At 44.7% G+C, this 20,044-nt stretch overlaps 1 protein-coding gene across 1 annotated transcript in view; it reads right to left on the bottom strand.

Annotated features, from left to right (window-relative positions):
• CACNA2D2 (calcium voltage-gated channel auxiliary subunit alpha2delta 2) overlaps positions 1 to 20,044 on the bottom strand; it is a 1,052,991-nt gene that overhangs the window by 45,334 nt on the left and 987,613 nt on the right. The window contains exons 19-23 of the mRNA XM_060240024.1: positions 16,221 to 16,292; positions 15,301 to 15,372; positions 12,891 to 12,952; positions 3,524 to 3,600; positions 285 to 305 (exon numbers count right to left, since the gene is read on the bottom strand). Coding sequence (XP_060096007.1) covers positions 285 to 305; positions 3,524 to 3,600; positions 12,891 to 12,952; positions 15,301 to 15,372; positions 16,221 to 16,292 — 304 coding nt within the window. The remainder of the gene's footprint in view (positions 1 to 284; positions 306 to 3,523; positions 3,601 to 12,890; positions 12,953 to 15,300; positions 15,373 to 16,220; positions 16,293 to 20,044) is intronic.

The following is a 20,044-nucleotide window of genomic DNA, read 5'->3' as shown; positions in this document are numbered from 1 at the left end:
GTAGTGGTGAAGCTATTATGAAAATAACAAGACATGTTGCTTTCAAAAAAAGGGTGAAAGAATTTGAGGAGAAGGAGTGGAGGAAGAGAGGAAGGAAGGAACAGTTTGGTGGTGGTTTGCAAGGTTAGGCGTGGCAAACGGGCAAGGTAATGGGCAAGCAGGCCGGGTGGGTGGTAAAGGGGAGCGGTGAAGGTTTGGAGTGAGGGGTGGGGTTGGGGGTACTGGACACGGTTGGGGAGAAGAGGGTGGTGGAAGGGTGGTGGTCTAAGACTGAAAATACTTGCCCTTCACTTTGCTGATTGGTACTGTGTGAATCCATCAGAGAGAGAAAGCAAGAAAAAACAAACAAAAAACAGAAAACAAAAAAAAGGGGGGTTGGGTGGAAAGGGGAAGGGGTACAAACAATATTTTATTCAATTGCTGTTTGAATAAAAATATTGTGTATCATAATCATACCAAAAGGAAACCTCTTGCAAAAACGACATGAAAAAGAAAACAAAAAGAAGAGTAATAAAAGTACCAAGAAAAAGCCACAGTAATAAAATAATAAAAATGTATAGATATAACTAGATATATAGATATATATTATATAACCAACATAAAAAATGAAATTCAGTAGCAAACAGTTTGCAACAGTCTTGATATAGAAATGTTCTTACTGAGTTAGCAGACCATGCAAAATTCAAGATTAACCAAAGACATACACAGAGATAGAGACAGAAGGAAAGGAAACACGGGGACAGAGGAGAGGAGAGGGCCAGGGTATAAGAGACCAAACATCTTGCTATGAATGTTTATAAGCGCAAAGTCACAGGATTGTCAGTCTACCAAAATATGATGTGTGTAAGGTGTAGGGATGTCTGTATTTAGCATGAAGATCTAACGTAGGGAGGAACCTTGGAAACAGCCCTATTGGGAGAGAAGACTTGGCTGGATATTTTGTTTAACTCTAGGTTTTCTTTTGCAGACAAACCAAAGTCAAATAAATGATTCAGTTTTGCCCATCTTTATACTTTTGCATAGGAATGTCACATGCAATCTGTTGGGTATAACCAATTTTTTTTTAAAAAAATGTCTCCTGTGAGAATGTGGATGAGCTTCCTAATAGGAATAGCAGATTTCATCACAGTGGCTCTGCAAGCAGCAGCTGTTGGATTGCTGCTCAATGATAATAGCCATGTCTGAGGAGGAAAACCTCAAAGGTGCATATTGAATTGAATAGGGCTGCAGAGAACCAGTAAGTACCAACTGTAGATTCTGCTAGGTGTGCAGCTTGAAATGGAAATTGACAAGCATCTCAGTCTAGATATAAAGCCTTGAGTGTCAATTCTCCAAAATGCCATAATAATAATATGAGTCCCATCGTGGTCTGGTTCCAGTGTTGGGAGAGCTGAGAGCCTCTCAGTTTCACCGAGTATTATGAATCTGAACGTGAATTAACTAACTGTGGAGGAGTAGGCACTCTCCTGTCTCTTAGGTATTGATACTTCTTAGAATTCTGAAGTATAGCCTCCAGGTTGTCACCATCATATACAGTGACTGCTCAAAGAAACCATCTTTGAAGGCAAAGATGGAGCTTCTGAGTTTAAAGCCAAATATGCTCAGCTGAAAAGGATCTCATAAAGAACTTTCTGAATGACTTGTGTTCTAGATGCTTATGGGAGATACTGTTTTACTGAGATACTATAGTATTCCATGGCTCCATAAACTAAGAGTTATAGTGAGAAAATAATTGGCAGTGGAACACACATAAAATTTCATCTGATCAAAACTTGCAGGTACAATCCTCTCTTGGGGGACTGTTTCACCTCAGAAATATATACACTGTCAATTAACTTATTTGAAAGAATTTGTCATGAAAATAGGACATGATGATATAGCATGCTAATGACTATGCAAGAATCTTTCTCCCTAACAAGGCAGATTTCTTTGCGCACTGAGCTGGGGCAATTAAAAATCTATGAGGACTGTATCATGTGGTCTTTCCTATGTTTGAATGAATTTAGACACCACTCTTGGAGTTAAGCCATTTTGAGTAGAAATTCCAGAATCTAAGCTGACCTTTGTTGTGCATTTCCTTCAGAGAGAAATGATAACCATTTAAGTGAGTTGGTGGATTGGGTTGCCTCTGTCATCAGACAGCTGTCTCAGGTGACACTGGGTTGTGTGTGACAATGTCCTGTCTTGTTGCCTCTCCTTCTGCTGGGAGTTGTTGCAGCTAATCTATCTTGCCCTCTATAAAACCAGCACAACAATCCATGTATGTCCTAAAAGCTTTCCAAACGCTTGTGAGGTGTCCTCTTGTGAAAGTTTGACTATCATTTTGATTGCCTAAACAACCATAATATATAGCAGGATTAGTGTTCCAGCTCTGGAGCAGGGGCAGAGGTGGAGAGCATGTATGTGCATGGTGTGTGTGTACCTGAGCACTTGGAAGTGGGGAAGCAAACAGTACAGATGGAGGTGACATTTTGTAGTCTGCTTCAGACAGCACAAAGTCTGGTATCTGAAGAAGTGGTTCCCTTATATTTCTGCTTGGTTGTCAAAACATTTTTCTGTGTAAGGATTTTTTTTTAAAATGTGTCAGTCACTTAACTGTAGACAAGTTGAAGCCTATTTAACATAGAAGTGAACACAATTGATACCAGGTCAGGACTACCTAATTGAAATACTTTGGAAGACACTGGCACAAGTTAATGTTAACAATGAATCACTGTCATACGATCTGCCAAGCAAATATTGAGCGGGAATCCCCTCAGAGTGAAATTTTGAGTAACTGCAAATAACGTGTGTGTCTGGAGTAGGGGACTTAGAAAAGGTAAGGTGTCTTGAACAGTGGAAGAGAGAGAGAAAGAGAGAGAGAAAGATGAACTAGGTTACAAAGACAGAAGGGTAAACACAGGAAGAAAAAGAGAGGGCATCCAGATTCATTCAGTGCAGACTATGAGAGACTTCCTTGGAAGACCCTCACACCCTGTAGTGAGAGAGCAGGGCCCAGGATCACACACAAGGGTAGGCTAACACACATACAAAGATTAATTATAAATTAGTTAGGGAAAAAACCCAAATAATAATAATAATAATAATAATAATAATAATAATAATAATAATAATAATAATGGTTTAAAACAAAACAAAACAGAAAGAACCATGCAAACGTTCCCAGCTTTCAAATTAACTGGTTGCTACAGAGTTATCACCTAGTACATAAAAAGCATATAAAGCAGCAACTCAGCTTTGTCTGCCCTGGCCTTTTAAAAGGCTTAACTTATTTTGCTTTATGCAAAGTATCATGGGGAATCTTCACATCCCTGGGAAGCCTGTATTATTCTTCCAGGAATAAACTGTGACCTGCTTTCTTCTATGTGTTGGGTTTTTTCCCCCATTCCATACACTTTAAAAAAACTAGCTTTCATAGCACGTTTGGCTTTTATTTTTCTCCTCATTCATTCTTAGGCTAGCTAGTGGGTTCAGGGTTAAAGGGCATGTGAAAGGTCAACAGGAAAAGGAAATGCCTACTTACACTTCACCTGGAGAATCTGGTCACTGAGATTTGCTTGAATGTAGTATGTTCTGTAGGGTGGCAAGACCAGACCTAGGCTGGGTAAGGGGAGGAAAGTTACAAATAAGTTACTCTAGATGCCAGCACTTAATGGTTTAAGACTCTGGAAAGAAAAAGAATAGGGAGGTAAAATATTGATCACCCAGCATAATATTTTTGTGAACAGGTCATGCAGATGAACAAATGCCAGGATGGACTTTATTCATGGCTGGAATCAGGGCTGGCCCTGCCACTAAGCAAACTAGGCAATTGCCTAGGGCGGCAACGGCCCAGGGGCACCAAGGGCACCCCTCCCCCCCACGGAGGCAGTGGAGGTGGCAGCAGTGTGGACCAGCATGGTGTCCTTTCCTTTTCCCTTCCCTCTCTCCCTTTCTATGGCTCCAGGCAGCCAGTGGCAGCAAAGACAAGTGCGGTGTCCTTCCTTCTTCCACCCTCCCCCTCTCTGGGGCTCTAGGTGGTCAGCAGCAGCGGTGGCAGCAGCAAAGACAAGTGCAATGCCCTTCCTTCTTTTCCCCATCCCCTCTCACTCTCTGGGGTGCCAAGAGGCTAGCAGAAGCAGATAGAAGTGCCATTCTTTTCTTTCTTTCCCCCCTCCCCTTTCTCCCTCTCTGGGGCTCCAGGTGGTCAGTGGCAGCAAAGACAAGCACAGTGCCCTTCCTTCTTTTTCCCCTCCCCTCTCTCCCTTCCTGGGGCTACAGGTGGCCAGTGGAAGTGGAGACAAACGTTCTTTTTCTTCATTCTTTTTCCTTTCCCCTCTCTTGCTCCCTGGGGCTTCAGCAGCGGCAGAGGTGAGCATGGTTTCCTTCCTTTCCCCCTCCCCTCTCTGGGACTCCAGGCGGTTAGCAGTAGCAGCAGCAACAGAAGAGACCAGTGCGGTGCCCTTCCTTCCTTTTCCCCTTCTCCTCTCTCTCCCACAGCAGAGGTGAGCAGAGTACAATGTCCTTTCTTCCTTTCCCCCTCCCCTCTCTCCTTCCTTGGGCTCCAGTAGCAGTGGGGATAGACAGAGAGAAGCAGTGGGGATAGAAAGAGAGAAGCACGGTGTCCTTTCTTCCTTTCCCCCTCCTCCTTTCCTCTCTGGGGCTCCAGCAGCAGCGGCCACAGGGACACAGACAAACACTGTGTCTGTCTGTCTGTCTGTCCTTCCTCCCTGGGGCTCCAGAGACCCCAGTGCCACTGTTGAGACCTGAGATCAGGTGCAGGAAGCTAGAAATGATCTCCCCTCCCCTTCAGCCTGAGAAGAAACCCAGCAGCTTCTTGAAGCCCCGTGTAGGGTGATCTCTCCAGCCACTGAAGCAGGCAGGTTGGGAGGATTGTACACATTTTGTCTTTTGGACCCTGCATGTTTCATCCCCCTTCCTCATTCTCTTGCCAACCAAGGACATTTGGTGAAGGCTGCCTGTTGCTCAGATTGGCATTCCCTTGTAATTTCTGGAGAGGAATCTCTGGATGCAGTGCCATAAGTTTGCTGTGACTTGACAGCACTTTACAAACATACACAAATAAGTATGAACTGTTGCTAACAAATGACCTGTCATATGTACCAGAGATTGTTTTGCTCCAAATTTTTCCTTACTTGCTTTGGAAGGGGAATCTATAGCATTATACCCTACTGAGGTCTCTTCCTTCCTCAGGTTCTACCCTGAAATATCCAGGAATTTCCCAAACCAGAGTCGGTAGCCTTTGGGCATGCAGCGCTGTAGGAAGGTGGTAACATTCTCCTCTTTACATGTCAGGATGAGTCCCCTCTTCCAAAACAATAGAAAGAGAAATATAGAAGAAGCTGATTGTGAAGAAAGGAGGGAATGAGTGTGGGCACAAGAAGAATGTTATGTCTTGCATTTCAGTCCCGAAATTACAACACAGCAGATGCTACGGAGGTGACCAGTGGAAGTCCACTGGTCCCCGGATGTAGCTCTGCAAATATGCTCCGCCAATCAAGATCTGTGGCGGGAGGTTTAACTGGCCAGGACTGGACCTGGCCAGACTGAGGGTTGTTCCGGGGTATGAATATAATCGGGACCCGGCCTGCATTGCCTTGCCTTGTGATGTACTTGCTAATAAAGCATGTTGCCTTCAACACGTCTCGTCATTCAGTACATTACAGTGGCGACGAGGATGGGATTCTAGCCAGGTAACTCCCCAAGCGGGACTTTGCTGACCTGGCTGGAGACGAGGAAGGCATGCATTCGAGGGAGACAGAGACCGCCATGGCTAACCCAAGTGGGACGATGGGCCACCTTGCAAAATTCGACCCCGCCAACCCCGATAGGTGGGAGACCTACACAGAGCGGGTCGACTGCTACCTACAAGCGAACATGATTACAGACGACAGCTGTAAGAGAGATGTGCTCCTGAGTGTCTGCGGGGAGGCCATTCGAGATTGCAAAGGGTCTCTCGGCCCCTGCGAAGATCACGGAGAAAATGTACAAGGAGATAGTCAGACTCCTGACCGGGCACTTCTTGCCCCAGCCTTCCATCATTGCCCGCCGATTCCTCTTCCATAAGAGGGATAAAGGGGCGGGAGAGATAGCCACTGTCTACCTGGCTGTCCTCTGCCAAATCGCAGGGAACTGCAGCTTCGACAAGCTAGATGAAGCCCTGAGGGATCGCTTCATCTGGGGCCTCCGAGACGAAAGACTGCAGCAAAAGCTCTTCGCAAAGGAAGAGCTCACCCTCCAACTCGCCTTCAGCGAAGCCACCACGTTCGAGAGAGCAACCAAAGCTTACAACAACCCGCGAGCGGAAGCCGTCCACCAGGAAGAGATGGCACCGGGCAACCCAGAGGAGGAGGAGGCAAACCAGCTATGTTGCAAACCAGGAATGGGGCCGAGCACCCACGCGGCCACGAGCGACAGAGAGACCAGCCAACACCAAGTGCGCCAGTTGTGGGGATCCACACGAGTGCCAGGACTGCCCCTACTGCAACGTGGACTGCAGGAACTGCGGAAGAGTGGGCCACATAGTGTGGGCTTGCCAGACCAAGGCCACCCGCAGATGCCAGTCCACCAACCACGACTCGACCGATGCCTACTCGACCGCATCGACTAGCCTACAGGTAATGAACTTGCCCCTCACGACCCCAGATAAGGTCAGGGTGTCGGTCCTAATCGAGGGCGCTCCATGCCTAATGGAGCTGAACTTGGGCTCCTCCATCTCCATAATTTCAGAGGAATCTCTAAGAAAACTTTGTCCCCGTGGCCAGCCCCGGCTGCGACCAGTGGACTTCATACTGCGGGACTTCCAAAAAAACCCTGTACAGATTTTGGGTTGGGCCACTGTAAGGGTAGAGTTTAAGAACTTTAAGGGCAAGCTGGACATCCTCATGGTCAAACACCAGCTCACCACATTACTGGGGCTGGCCTGGTTTCGACCACTGGGTATTCAAATAGTGGGGGTGCAGCAGATGTGAACACAAAATTTCAAACACGTGTGACGGGAATTCCCGGAAGTGTTTGATGGGTCCCTGGGGTGCTACAAGGGGCCTCCCATCACCTTACCCCTCAATCCCCACATAAGACTGATAAGGCTGAAGGCCAGGTGAGTTCCGTTCGCTCTTAAACCAAAAATAGAAGCAGAGCTGGACCGCCTCATGGCCCAGGGAGTACTAGAACCGGTATCCTATGCTGCATGGGAAACAGCCATAGTCACTCCAGTGAAACCAAATGGAGATGTGCGCATATGTGCTGATTACAAGTGCACAATAAGGCACTTCAGGACAACCCATACCCCGTTCCGGTGGTCAGAGCCTTGCGAAGGGTCTTTTGCACTCATGGGATTCCCGATACCTTCGTCACGGACAATGGGACCGCTTTCACCTCCCGGGAATTCCAGGAGTTCTTGAATCAGTACCTCATCCAGCACATTCGGTCCGCTCCTTTCCATACAGCCACCAACGGCCAAGCAGAGCGCATGGTGCACATCACTAAAGAGGCCCTGGGTCGCATTGTACAGGGAGATTGGGATCACCGCCTGGCAGCCTTCCTATTTGATAACAGAATCACCCCCAACCCCGTCATCAGGTTAAGCCCTGCTGAGTTACTAATGGGGAGGAAGTTGATCATGAGGCTAGACAGGTTGCATCCTGACTGGGCTATGGACCTCCGCAGTTCCCCCGAAACCAGGGAAGCCGCTAGGGGATTCTTTCCAGGGGATCCGGTATATGCAAAGAACTTTGCAAGCAGGCCAGAGTGGTTAGCCGCCCGGGTGCTGCGGGTCACTGGGTCCCGCTCCTACGAGGTCTCGTCAGAGGGGAGCCAGATCCTAAGGAGGCATATTGACCAGCTGCGCCATCGCACATTGCCGGAAGAACCGACAGCGATCGGGGGAGCGGGAAGTGGAGGAGTACTAACAGCAACACCCCCGAAAGCTGCCCAACCTAAGCCAGCCGCACTGACTATGCGGGCGGAAGAGCACCACAGCAGAGGGAGCACCCCCCCCCCCCAGAGAGGAGATTCTGGAATAGCAACAGGCGGCGGACAGCCCTTTTCCGGCGTCACCCCACCACGAGGAATCAGCCGCCCCGCCAGCCACGGCAGCCGCTCCAACTCCCCAAATAACCCCGAGGAGGTCGACCCGGGAACACAGGGCGCCAGCCTACTTGAAAAACTTTGTATCTTGAACTAGGGGGGAAGGAGTGTTGTGTCTTGCATTTCAGTCCCGAAATTACAACACAGCGGATGCTACGGAGGTGACCAGTGGAAGTCCACTGGTCCCCGGATGTAGCTCCACAAATACGCTCCGCCAATCAAGATCTGTGGCGGGAAGTTTAACTGGCCAGGATTGGACCTGGCCAGACTGAGGGTTGTTCTGGGGTATGTATATTATCGGGACCCGGCCCGCGTTGCCTTGCCTTGTAATGTACTCGCTAATAAAGCATGTTGCCTTCAACACGTCTCGTCACTCAGTACATTACAAAGACCATCCTTTGTTCATCTTCTGCTACAGGAAACATTTTTCCACAGGTAGGATCCTGGGCCAGGAAGGGTTAAGAGATGGGCGTTGTATGTGTGTGAGCACACACACACCTGAAACTCATTTCATCCTCTGGTAACTGACCTCTACTGGGGGCCTGGAGGATATTCAGAAAGGGGGCTGAATAGAGTTTGCCCTTCCAGCTTTGTTATTTCAAGGAGGTCTCCCATCTACATACTTGCCAGAGCAGGTCCTGTTCAGCTTCTGACAAGCTCAGGCTTGCCTGGGCTATCCAGTCAGGAAGCAATTTAAAGTTTTGTGCTTTTCATTTCCCCCACAATTCATCTGTCTTTGAAAATTGGTTATTGGGGAGGGGGGGTGCCAGATGTTAACCTTGCCTATAGTGCCAGATAGTCTAGGGCCAGCCCTGGCTGGAATGATCCACTGCTGCATTTTATATCCACCATCCTTTCCACAAATGGAATAATTCAGGAAATAGCAAAACCTGCTGGAAACACCACGAAGCCAAATACTGTATACCCCTACTTTTACCTCCAGTTGTTCCTCTGGGTTAACTAATTAGATCTGTGAAAACTACAATTGTACATGCCTACAAAACAAGACAGCTTCTGCTAGGTTTCTGCATTTTTTCTTCCTGGGCCCTGGGCAGAGCTTGAAGCAGGACCTATATATTTCCTATATTCAATATAGGGAAGTGTGCTCAGCTGCAAATCCCCATCTGGGGTTCAGCAGGACCTAGGACTAGTAATGACTGGCCATTCCATGTGCAGGACTCTGGGGAGGGAAATTCCTCTCCCGATTTTTGATGGTGTACCGCTGAAAGCGGTGCACCGAGTCAAGAGCTTGGGGGTCCTACTGGAGCCTTCATTATCAATGGAGGCCCAGACAGCGGCCACTGCCAAGTCAGCGTTTTTTCATCTGAAGCGGGCACGGCAGTTGGCCCCCTTCCTAGAGCGCCGGGACCTAGCAACAGTGATTCATGCAACGGTCACCTCAAGAATGGACTACTGTAATGCCCTCTACATGGGGCTGCCTCTGTGCCGAACCCAGAAGCTGCAGCTGGTGCAGAACATGGCGGCTAGGTTGTTATTAGGGCTCCCGAAGTGGGAGCACATACGGCTGGGCCTGCGTGGACTGCACTGGCTGCCAGTTATATACCGGGTTCGTTACAAAGTGCTGGTTATTACCTTTAAAGCCCTATATGGCCGAGGACCTGTCTACCTAAGGGACCGTCTCTCCCCATATGAACCCCAGAGAGCACTGAGGTCAGCGGGGAAGAACCAGCTGACTATCCCCGGGCCAAAGGAGGCAAAACTCCAAAATACTCGTACATGGGCCTTCTCTATTGCAGCACCACACCTTTGGAACCAGCTCCCGGAAGAAGTGCGGGCCCTGCGGAGCCTTGAACAGCTCCGCAGGGCCTGCAAGACCATCCTTTTTAAGATGGCCTTTGCCGATTGAATGATCGATGGATTCGCTTAAAGTGACTTCGCCATCATATTTGCTGATAGAATAGCACCAGAAATGTTGATTTTTAACTTATAACTAGAATGTTTTAAGATTAATGTTGTTTTTAATACCCATTGTATAACTTATTGTATGAAATGCTGTTAGCCGCCCTGAGCCTGATTCGGCGGGGAGGGCGGGATATAAATAAAATATTATTATTATTATAACTCATCTGGAGACCAATATGTGTTTCCCCCCAGTAAGAGAGAGAGAGTATGGAGATCATATTAAGTATATGACACATTCTAGGTCCTTGATTATCCAGGACAGGGGTGTCAAACATGTGGCCTGGGGGCTAAATCAGGCCCCTGAGCAACTGGCTGTTGTCTGCTTCCCTCTCCCTCTCTCTTGCTTCCTTCTGCATCACAGCTTGCTTACTTAATTGCACAGGAGCTACAGAGCAAAGCCTCTATTTTCTCCATTGCAAAAGAACAGTGGCAGCACAATATATAAAATAGAAAAATACAAAATATTGTGCACAAACAAACACTCTTGACTGGTGTATACAAAGTTCTATTATCATGAAATGAACAGCCTACAACAGTGGGCATACATTCATACAGTATAAATAGAAAACAAACAACAGTCTCAAAACAATATTCCAAGGAGGACCCCACACAGTCACTGAGTTTTCCAAACTGAGTACTAAGACTCAATAATAAAGTTCCACAGGAGTCCCTCCGTTGCTTGTTGACTTCTGTCCTTCAATATGCAATAAACAGCTATGCAACTAGATGGCAGTCTCAGTCAGCACTGATAAGCTTCAGAACGCAAACACCAGCTGCATGGAGGAACTTAATACTGTTCAATAAGACAGACTCTCTATGTTACTTTTTTAATACGCAGATTGAAATCCATGGTATAAAATACACAATTGTAACTTGGGAAGGGTATTGTGTGTCTTGCATGCTGTCTTCTCACAATGTATCCTGTGCATCTTAAGACATGATTATGTGCATAACAAAGTGAAATGTCCAAGTTCTCAAGGACAAATACGCCTTTGGTTTCAATACCAATCAGGAGATCAAGTTGAGGATATTTCCCCTCATGTAACCGGACCTCTTTTGCCTGTGATTCACTCATTGTGTCTGAAAAAGTCTTTCTTTTACATTCTTTGATGCTCCATTAGCTTTCAAATTAACTCTATCAGAAACAAGCTGAATACTATGCAAGTCTAGAGTTTGTTATGAAAGGAGTGGTCATCAAAATACAATAATGGCAACATGCCACTGAACCCCAGTCTTACATGGATTGATGCAAAATCAAAGTGCACTTCCTTATGCATGGGAGATGGTCTTCAAAATCATGCACACAAAGCTACATCACTGCCTCTTTATTAATCCTATGAAAAAGCCTCTCTGCTTAAGATCTGATATCAGGTTATCAAGGGGTATTATTGCTAGCTCTTGGTTTTTAATCACTAAGGAAGAGATTTCAGAAGAATCTGAAAAGCAAGATCAAGAATGTCAAGCCTTAAGTTAAAAAAATACATTTCCTCCCTTCTTTCGGGCTGGATCAAGACAATACAGGGGAAAATACTATGGGTGTGATCAGACGAGCAGGATTAGGCATGATCACACAAGCTCCCATGACCCACTCACCCTTACCTCGTGCTAAAATGACTCCCACAAAGATTAAATAGCCACCTGGAAATTCCGGTGGCTTCCCCAGCAAAACACTTCTATGGTGGGTTTTTGGCTTTCTGACTGGTCAGGCGTGCCATGGAAATGCATGAGTTCTGTGATTGTTTCACTCTGTTTCTGACTTGTCCTCTCCCCTCCATCCCATTCCAATGTGTGCTTCAGTGCCCCCACAGAACTGGCCAGGAGCATGAGTGTGCTTGTCTACTTCTGCGCATGCATAGCAGGAATGTGAAGGGAAAAAACCCAAACTCAGCCACAGGTCCATGGTTGCAGTGCATTAGTGATGTGGATGACCAACCACAGGCTTGCAGCACTATGATGCTGGCTTAGGGGGTGCTGTCTGATCAACATAAACCGCCCCAAACTCACATGGCTTTTTAAAAGCCAAGATCCTGCCACAACAACCTGCCTATTTGATCGCACCCTATGTAAGTGCAGCCCTCATAGAGTTATACGCTTCTAAATCTATTGAAGTCAATGGGCTTAGAGAGGCATAACTCTATTTAGGATTACACTGCAAGTATTTCCTAAAGGATAAAGGTAAAGGTAGTCCCCTGTGAAAGCACCAGTCATTTCTGACTCTGGGGTGATGTCGCATCACAACGTTTTCATGGCAGACTTTTTAACAGGGTGGTTTGCCATTGCCTTCCCTAGTTATCTACACTTTACCCCCAGCAAGCATGGGGCATATTAAAACAAATAAAATGATCTCCATCTCCCTTCATTGTGTGCTTATGGTGACCTCAGCAAGGGACTTTCAAGGCAAGTGAGAAGCAGAAGTGGTTTGCCATTGCTTTCCTCTGCAGAGTCTTTCATTCAGATACCAACTCAGCTTAGCTTCCGAGATCTGACAAGATTGGACTATACCGTGCTGCCTTCCCTTCCCCGTCCAACATTATAAGCCTTAATATTTTTTTCAATCTGAATAACAGTGATAGAGTCCAGCCAAAATATTCACATTACAGATAAGCAACAATATATTGGAGAGTTAAGACTCAGTCCATCAAGCACTGCCTCAGCACAATTAGCCATAATTTCAATGTGGCTTAGCTGAATTCCTTTGAAAGTCACATTGTAATGCAAGGAGGATTTGCGATACCAATGCTGGGTGTATTGGGTTTGTATAGTGCACAGAGCCTGAACCAATCAATTCTTAGCGACAAAATGAGCTTTCTTATTCCTTAACTATTCAGGAGAAACAGGGCAGAGACACAACTCCCATCTCATTCTAGCCATGTACTTACCTGTAGTTTGTACTTTTGATAGGGGCCCAGGTATAGGTCCTGTACACTTCATCTAGGTATCTCTGGAAGTTCAATGGTGAAGAGATATAGTCAGTTTTCAAACACCCTGTAATTATATATTTGATGTATGCAAACCTCATCACAAAACCAAGCCAATATTTTTATGCAAATATTCAGAGGAGAGGCCATAATTCTGGAACAAAGCACAAACTCTACCTACACAAAGTCTTGGCCATCTCTGCTTAAAAGTATCTCAGGTAGCTTGGCTGGGAAAGACTAGAGAGTAATGCCAGTCAGAGAAGAGAATACTAGACTAAGTGAGCAAACTCACATAGGTCTGCTAAGAATCCTACTCAGATCTAATTAATGGTGCTTATGACCAGGAAGCCGTTCTTAGGATGACTCTTTAAATAGATCAATGACCTATGGGTCAAAGTTCATGTTCGAGGAAAGGGACGGTGGCTCAGTGGTAGAGCATCTGCTTGAGAAGCAGAAGGTCCCAGGTTCAGTCCCTGGCTTCTCCAAAAAAGGGTCCAAGCAAATAGGTGTGAAAAGCCTCAGCTTGAGACCCTGGGGAGCTGCTGCCAGTCTGAGAAGTCAATACTGACTTTGATGGACCAAAGGTCTGATTCAGCATAAGGCAGCTTCATATGTTCAATCTTTTTTCCAGTAGTGCACACTTTGTTCAATCTGTTTAGTTTGTTTGGCATTCCATCTAATTACTTTGCCATGTTTTCATCATCCCAGTCCTGTTCCAGAGTTAATTTGTGAAGATCTTTAAAATGTAAAACACACTTGCAAAGTCAATAGTCCATGTGTAGACTTTTCAAAGCATTTTTAATATCCTTGAATAAGAGGGCAGTTGGGTGGCCTGTTAGCAATTGGGCCGTGAGTTGTAGAATTATTTCATTATATATTACAATGTAGTAATAATAATAGTAAGAAGAAGATGATTTTTTATTTATATCCTGCCCTCAACTCCTAATTTCAGAGTCTCAGAGCGGCTCACAATCTCCTTTGCCTTTCTCCCCCACAACAGATATCCTGTTAGGTGGGTGGGGTTGAGAGAGCTCTCACAGAAGCTGTCCTTTCCAAGGACAACTGTGCAAGAGTTATGGCTGACCCAAGGCCACTCCAGCAGCTGCAAGTGGAAGAGTGGGGAATCAAACCTGGTTCTCCCATATAAGAGTCTGCACACTTAACCACTACCCCAAACTAATAGAAATAAAGTGCACAATTGTATCATCCCAAAATCATCCCCCCCCCCAGTCCATGGAAAAATTGTCTTCCACAAAACTGGTCCCTGGTGCCAAAAAGGTTGGGGACCACTGCCACAGACAGATGGACGGCAATTTTTGCTGATTCTCCCATCCCATAGCAGACCTCTGACTCTCTCCCATGCTGCTCCTGGGGGTCCCCTGTACCTCAGCTGCTGCAAAAGGGGAGAAGCAGGGCCAGGTTATGATTCTCATGGGCCCCTCCCAACGTAATAATATCAATATTAAAAATTATTTTTATATTACTTCAATGTTTTATTTTTTTTTTGTTTTAGGTGCAATTTAACAAATTTTCAGCCCTAAACATTTCTTTTTTTTCCTGATGTGAGAAACAAAACATTTTCTTCCACCTTAAAAGTTCATTTTTTCTTTCTGATTTTAAAAGAAATTAAAACATTTTCATGTGCTCCTAACTTATCCATCTTTTCAGCTTTTGTTTCTGGCAGTAAAAGCTGGGGAGGGGGAGGGGGTAGTGGTAAGGCCATTTCCAGGACTGTTTTGGCCTTTGAAGGGAATTTTCAGGGAAGAAAAAGAGGAAATAGTGGAGGATGGGAAATTTGATGTTACTGCACAAGTCTTTGTGGGCCCCTCACTTGTAGTGACGTATTAAGTGGTGCATGCAACCACCATTTCAACTATTCTTACAACTAAATGACAATGGCACAGAAAATGTAAGAGATATGTACATATTATGTTTCTATAATAAGAAACCTCATAGGTTTATGGTTACTCACAAATGGAATACACTTTTTTCCTACTAAGAATCACGATAACCAGGGCTTTTGCTGTGCAGTACACAGGAATGCAGTTCCAGCTGGCTTAGTGCCAGGGGGTGTGGCCTAATATGCAAATGAGTTCAAGCTGGGCTGTCTTTACAAAAAAGCCTTGTGCAAAACAATGGCGCTACCAGGGGGTGTGGTCTAATATGCAAACGAGTTCCTGTTGGGCCTTTTCTACAAAAAGCTCTGTGTGAAAATGGTGATGCCAGGGGGTGTGGCCTAATATGCAAATGAATTCCTGCTGGGCTTTTTCCTATAAAAAAGTCCTGACTGTAGTTCACTTTTAAAAAATCTGGCTGAACAGCACATCCTTCTTATACTCTTAATGCCCTCAGGTCTTCAACAAGTTTTTACCTCATCCTGGGATTTGACCAGAGTCTTGATGTATCTCTGCCCCTCATGTCCATCTATCATGCTTCTTCGGATCTGGAGTTTTTTTTAAAAAGGACATAAAAAGAGATACCTTAAATCGCTGGACACCACAGGTAACATATAAATATACTTTTTCTGTATACTTCTCAAGGAAAATGGGTCAAAACTATGAGTGAGGCAATAAAAATGGAAACTCAGCAATCTTCTTCTAGTGACTGCTTGGGAATTCTATACTCTTGGCTTCATAGAGTAAACCAGGATTTATACCCTTTGATGTTCCTTAGCTAATCACCTCCCTCTCTGTGCTGCTTTCATGAATTCCATCATAAGTACATACCACCATATGTTATAGACAACAGAAGGAATCCCAGCTACACACACTCTACAAAAAATTAACCAGAACTGCAGCCCTGTGACAAAGGAATTACATCTAAGAGCTCCTTTATACATGATAAATTTCCTATGCAGATATTAATTTCATGTCCTTCTATGATGTATACTAGCTTGTGTAATAATCACATGGGTGCTCTGTATGTACACAGGACAAGAAGTCTGTGTGAGAGTGGTTTGCCCATGTCATGAACACACAAAACAGGCATGCATGTGACTGCTACAGACACAGAGGGACTACGCAATTTTCTACCTAGAAGTGTAGAAATTCATCATACATGCACATGCACCTGCCACTTGGTACCATTACTGTAAAATGTTGTCATGGCAGTATAGGAGCTATACAGCCAGACTACCAAACTGCTGCTATGGAGGAAACTATGATGGAATCTTACACTGCAGCTGTGAGCATAATGCAATGCTGTTGGCATCTTTACACAACTTTGCTGTTGCACACATGCTGTAAATTAATGTGCCTAAAACTGAATAGACATCTTCACTATACTACTTACCTCTTCTTTGTTCTCATCTTCTAGTTCAGCATCAAGGAAGTCCAGGGTCACAGGTTCCTGGAAATTGATGATCTAAAAAGAAAAAGCAATGGCAGGTAAGGTGAGAATTACCAACCATTGTTCAGTGCATCTGTAAGCAGTTTCTTCCAGTTCATGGTTTTCTAAAAGCAACAGCAAAGAGAGATCTCAGCATTTATCACATAACAAAGTGCAGCATAGACATGACTGGGTAAGGAAATTGATGACCCCAAAATACAGCAAATGTGAAACAATGAGAAATGAACATTACTTCATTAGTGGAGTTAACATTTATATCCCAATTGATTAGCTTAACTGTAGAATCTCAAAGCAGGCTACAGCACAAAACAAGTAATAAAATACAATACACTAATAAAATCAGGTTGAAACCCAAAAATCTGAACAGGTGTGTAATAGCTAACCAGAGCAGCAGCAATAAAAGCAAATACTTCCAACATTATAGCAGAATACTGAAGACTTTGCTGAACAAGAAGGTTTTTTTGGCAGATTTCATAAAACAAGAAAGTGCCATGTAACTCTTCAAACTAATGCATACATGAACCATCTTAAAATCATCTGAGAGGAACATATTGGTTTTATAGCTTGCATACAGTTGTGTCACAAGCAGAGGGTCAGGGGAGTTTTTCTACTGGCTGCCACTACTCTAGTAAGGGTCTGTCTGGGAGAGCACAGAGCACCCACCTGACCCCTTGTCTTCTTTCTCAGCAAGCACCTTTTATCTGTGATAAAAGAGGCATGCAGATCCAGGCAGTATAACAACAATATGTTTATTATAAGTACTCAAGAACAAACAAGTGGGTTGTAAAACTCTTAGTGCAACAGTGAAGATGGAAAAACAGTAAAGGTGGTACAAAGAAAAAAATAAAAGCCCTGACACAACTAACTACAATTCCACAACTAACTATAATTCCTCTAATTCCAACTGACTCACCACTCTTTGGATGAGGGAACCTTACTAGCTGCCACCTCTCCCCAGCTCAGCAGCCTTTTCCAGAGAGAACAACCCTCCCTCTGTAGCTGGGCCTTTTATTCTTTCCTCCCAGGTCCCACCCCTCTATTCTCCACTGGGCAAGTTTTCCCTCCAAAAGGTCTGCCTATCCAATCAGAGGGACAGAAGGGATCCTGAGAAATGTAGACCCTGCAGCTACTTTAATACAGGCTTCCCTGACCCTGTAGGTCTAAGATCACGACAACTTGATAAAAGTCTAACATAGAAGTTAACACATATTCACTTGAAGTATGATTAAGCATAGTTAAAGCAAAATTATTGGCCTGAGGGGGTTTCTTGCTGTCCCACTATCTGCTATCTCACTCATAATATTTGATCTAGACTGTGCTGGCTCAAATACTTTAGCAGGACCAAAACTAATACCAAGCAATGCACTGATTTCTAGCCCCATTATGCAGAACTTATGATATCAAGCCATCAGAACTGGTAATTCTGTAGCAGTTTTTTGTTTACCCAACATACTTCAACTCCAAACGTGAAATAACAGTTCCATACTTCTGTTGGGAATCAGTTGTAGTTTCAATTGTAATACACCACTTGGTAGAATTCTACTGATGCTCCATTTACCTCTTCACTTCTACCCCCTGCCACATGGTTTCAAAGGATCTGAAGGTGATAATCAATTCTAACCCTCTCTCAAAAGCTTTATTCAACACATTGCCTATCTCCTCCACCAAATAAATGTACATATTGTAGGAATAGAGTTTGTTGGTGAGAACCATTCTCAACTATATAAAATTCACAGGTGTCTAGAAGGGTATAATAACTTAAGGTGCAAAGCAAACAGATTCCAGCTCTGTAAGATCACTTTATTTTGAGATATGTGTGAAAAGAGAATACTGCTTCTTCTTGAAGTGTGAAACTTCTGCAAAAACTCCTAGTTGGGTATAGGCCAAACTATCAGAAAATACAAGGACCCCTGGGTGGTGGGATGAGGTGAGTTTGCTGAGAAATTTAAATTGTTATTGATCAGAGCAGGACTAAGACTACTGAGTAAATGGCTGATGGTTTTGTCCATCTCTGTCATATTGCTGCCTATTAAGAACAGTGATGTACTGAGCTGGAACTTTCTGTCAATGAAATGTATTTCACTATGAGTAGTACCATTTCTCAGTGTCTAATTCTTGGCTGGCCTTTTAATGATTGATCTATCTGATTAGTATCTATTTCCCTTGCCCCACCTTGATGGACATAAAGCTTTCCCTTTGATAAATTAGTGTAGGGCTCCTATTCACTTCTCTTTTTCTTTTGCTTAATATCCCAAGGAAGTAATATTTCATAAAAGGGTCTTAGTTTTGTCTATACCTGCCAGGAGTGGAGGGGAAGTCCATACATCATGTCCTTGAAAGGTGACAATTAGTGCTTAGTGGCTGACAAGCACACTACCTTCCTGCTCTGAGGTAAGCACAGCAAATGGCTTCCAGCACTGGAACAATGAATAATTAGCTGGGAATGAGAGCCATTCAGTTCCTGAGACCAACTCTGCCTAGCACTTGTCATCATTTATCAGCTCTATTGGAAATGGTATGTTATGCTGACACAAACATGGGGAATGAGCAGCAGAGGTCATATTTGTGGTCAGCTGCCTATGGGTGCATATGGGTGCATTTTGTCAGGGTTGTGGGTGGGCTTGCCAGCTCCCAGGTCCCAGTGGGGGATCCCCTGGTTTTGCTGGCTCCTCCCTGCTGCCACCCAGCTGGCTGGTGGGGAAAGCCCCACCCCAGCAGTCACTATGTGCCTTTAAATCTGTGCAATCTTAAAAAGAAGTCTGCAAATTGTCTGTGTTTCGAACTATGTGTGTGTCTTTAAATCTGAGCAAGAGAAAGGCTGAATGGGCTGTGCCAGTACACAGAGCCACGTGAGAAATGAAGAGAAGCCAGCAGAGTCCCTCTGTTTGTTTTGAGGAAAGCTACATTTCCTAGGCTGCTCTGCTTTCATTTTCCTGTTAGTCTGATAAAGTTGGCTGAAATACAGCAGATGGTTATATTCAGCAACTCCTGTGAGTAAATTGCCATAGTGAGCTCGCAAAAGTGTGTTCTTGCTAACTGAGTTACTTTTGGCTGCTTTGTGAGAGTGTGTGTGTTTACTTTCATTTTGTGGAAGTTTAGCTGCTGGGTGGTGAGGAAATGACTGTATTCAGGGAAACTGCACAGCTATATTTTTATTTATTTATTTTAGGGAATGGGAAAGTCTCCTGGCTCCACCCACAAAATCCCCAGATATTTTCTGAGTTGGACCCTAGTTGTGGGGCTCTAACTGGGAGCTTTATGGATCATAGCTGCTGTCTGCTCTGTGAGCCAAACTACACAAGACAGAACCCAAAGCTGACTTGCTTTCCTACAGCTACATACCAGCTGTGGGAAATATTGTTTTAAGAGTCTACAGGGTTTCAGCTCAGGATTGTGGCCGGGGGAGGGTTTCTGCTTTCCTTCCTGCACTCTTTTCCTGAGCTGAAACTGCCCTAGGGGAAATTACTTGTCTCAGTTTGGAGCTACGTATGTGTATTCCATGCATGTGCTGCTCCAAAACAGGAGAAAGAACCATTCTGGGCCATTTCAGCTCAGGAAAACTAAGAAGGAAAAGACAGGAATCTCTGCTTCCCCTGAACCACAGTCCCAAGCCAAATAAGGCCACTACAGACTCTTTACAATCCCCATAGCAGCTGCGTGGCTGAAGAGAATGTGAGTTGGGTCTGTGGAACCCATTAAAATTCATTAAAAATATCTCATATAGTTTGTCCCTGAGACTGTTAATCAGAAGAAGAAGATGATATTGG

This window comes from Heteronotia binoei, chromosome 5 (genome assembly GCF_032191835.1).
Source record: "Heteronotia binoei isolate CCM8104 ecotype False Entrance Well chromosome 5, APGP_CSIRO_Hbin_v1, whole genome shotgun sequence".
In the NCBI taxonomy this organism is placed as follows: Eukaryota; Metazoa; Chordata; class Lepidosauria; order Squamata; family Gekkonidae; genus Heteronotia; species Heteronotia binoei.
The sequence above is the reverse complement of the archived record's forward strand: the minus strand, read 5'-3'. Positions and strand labels throughout refer to the sequence as shown.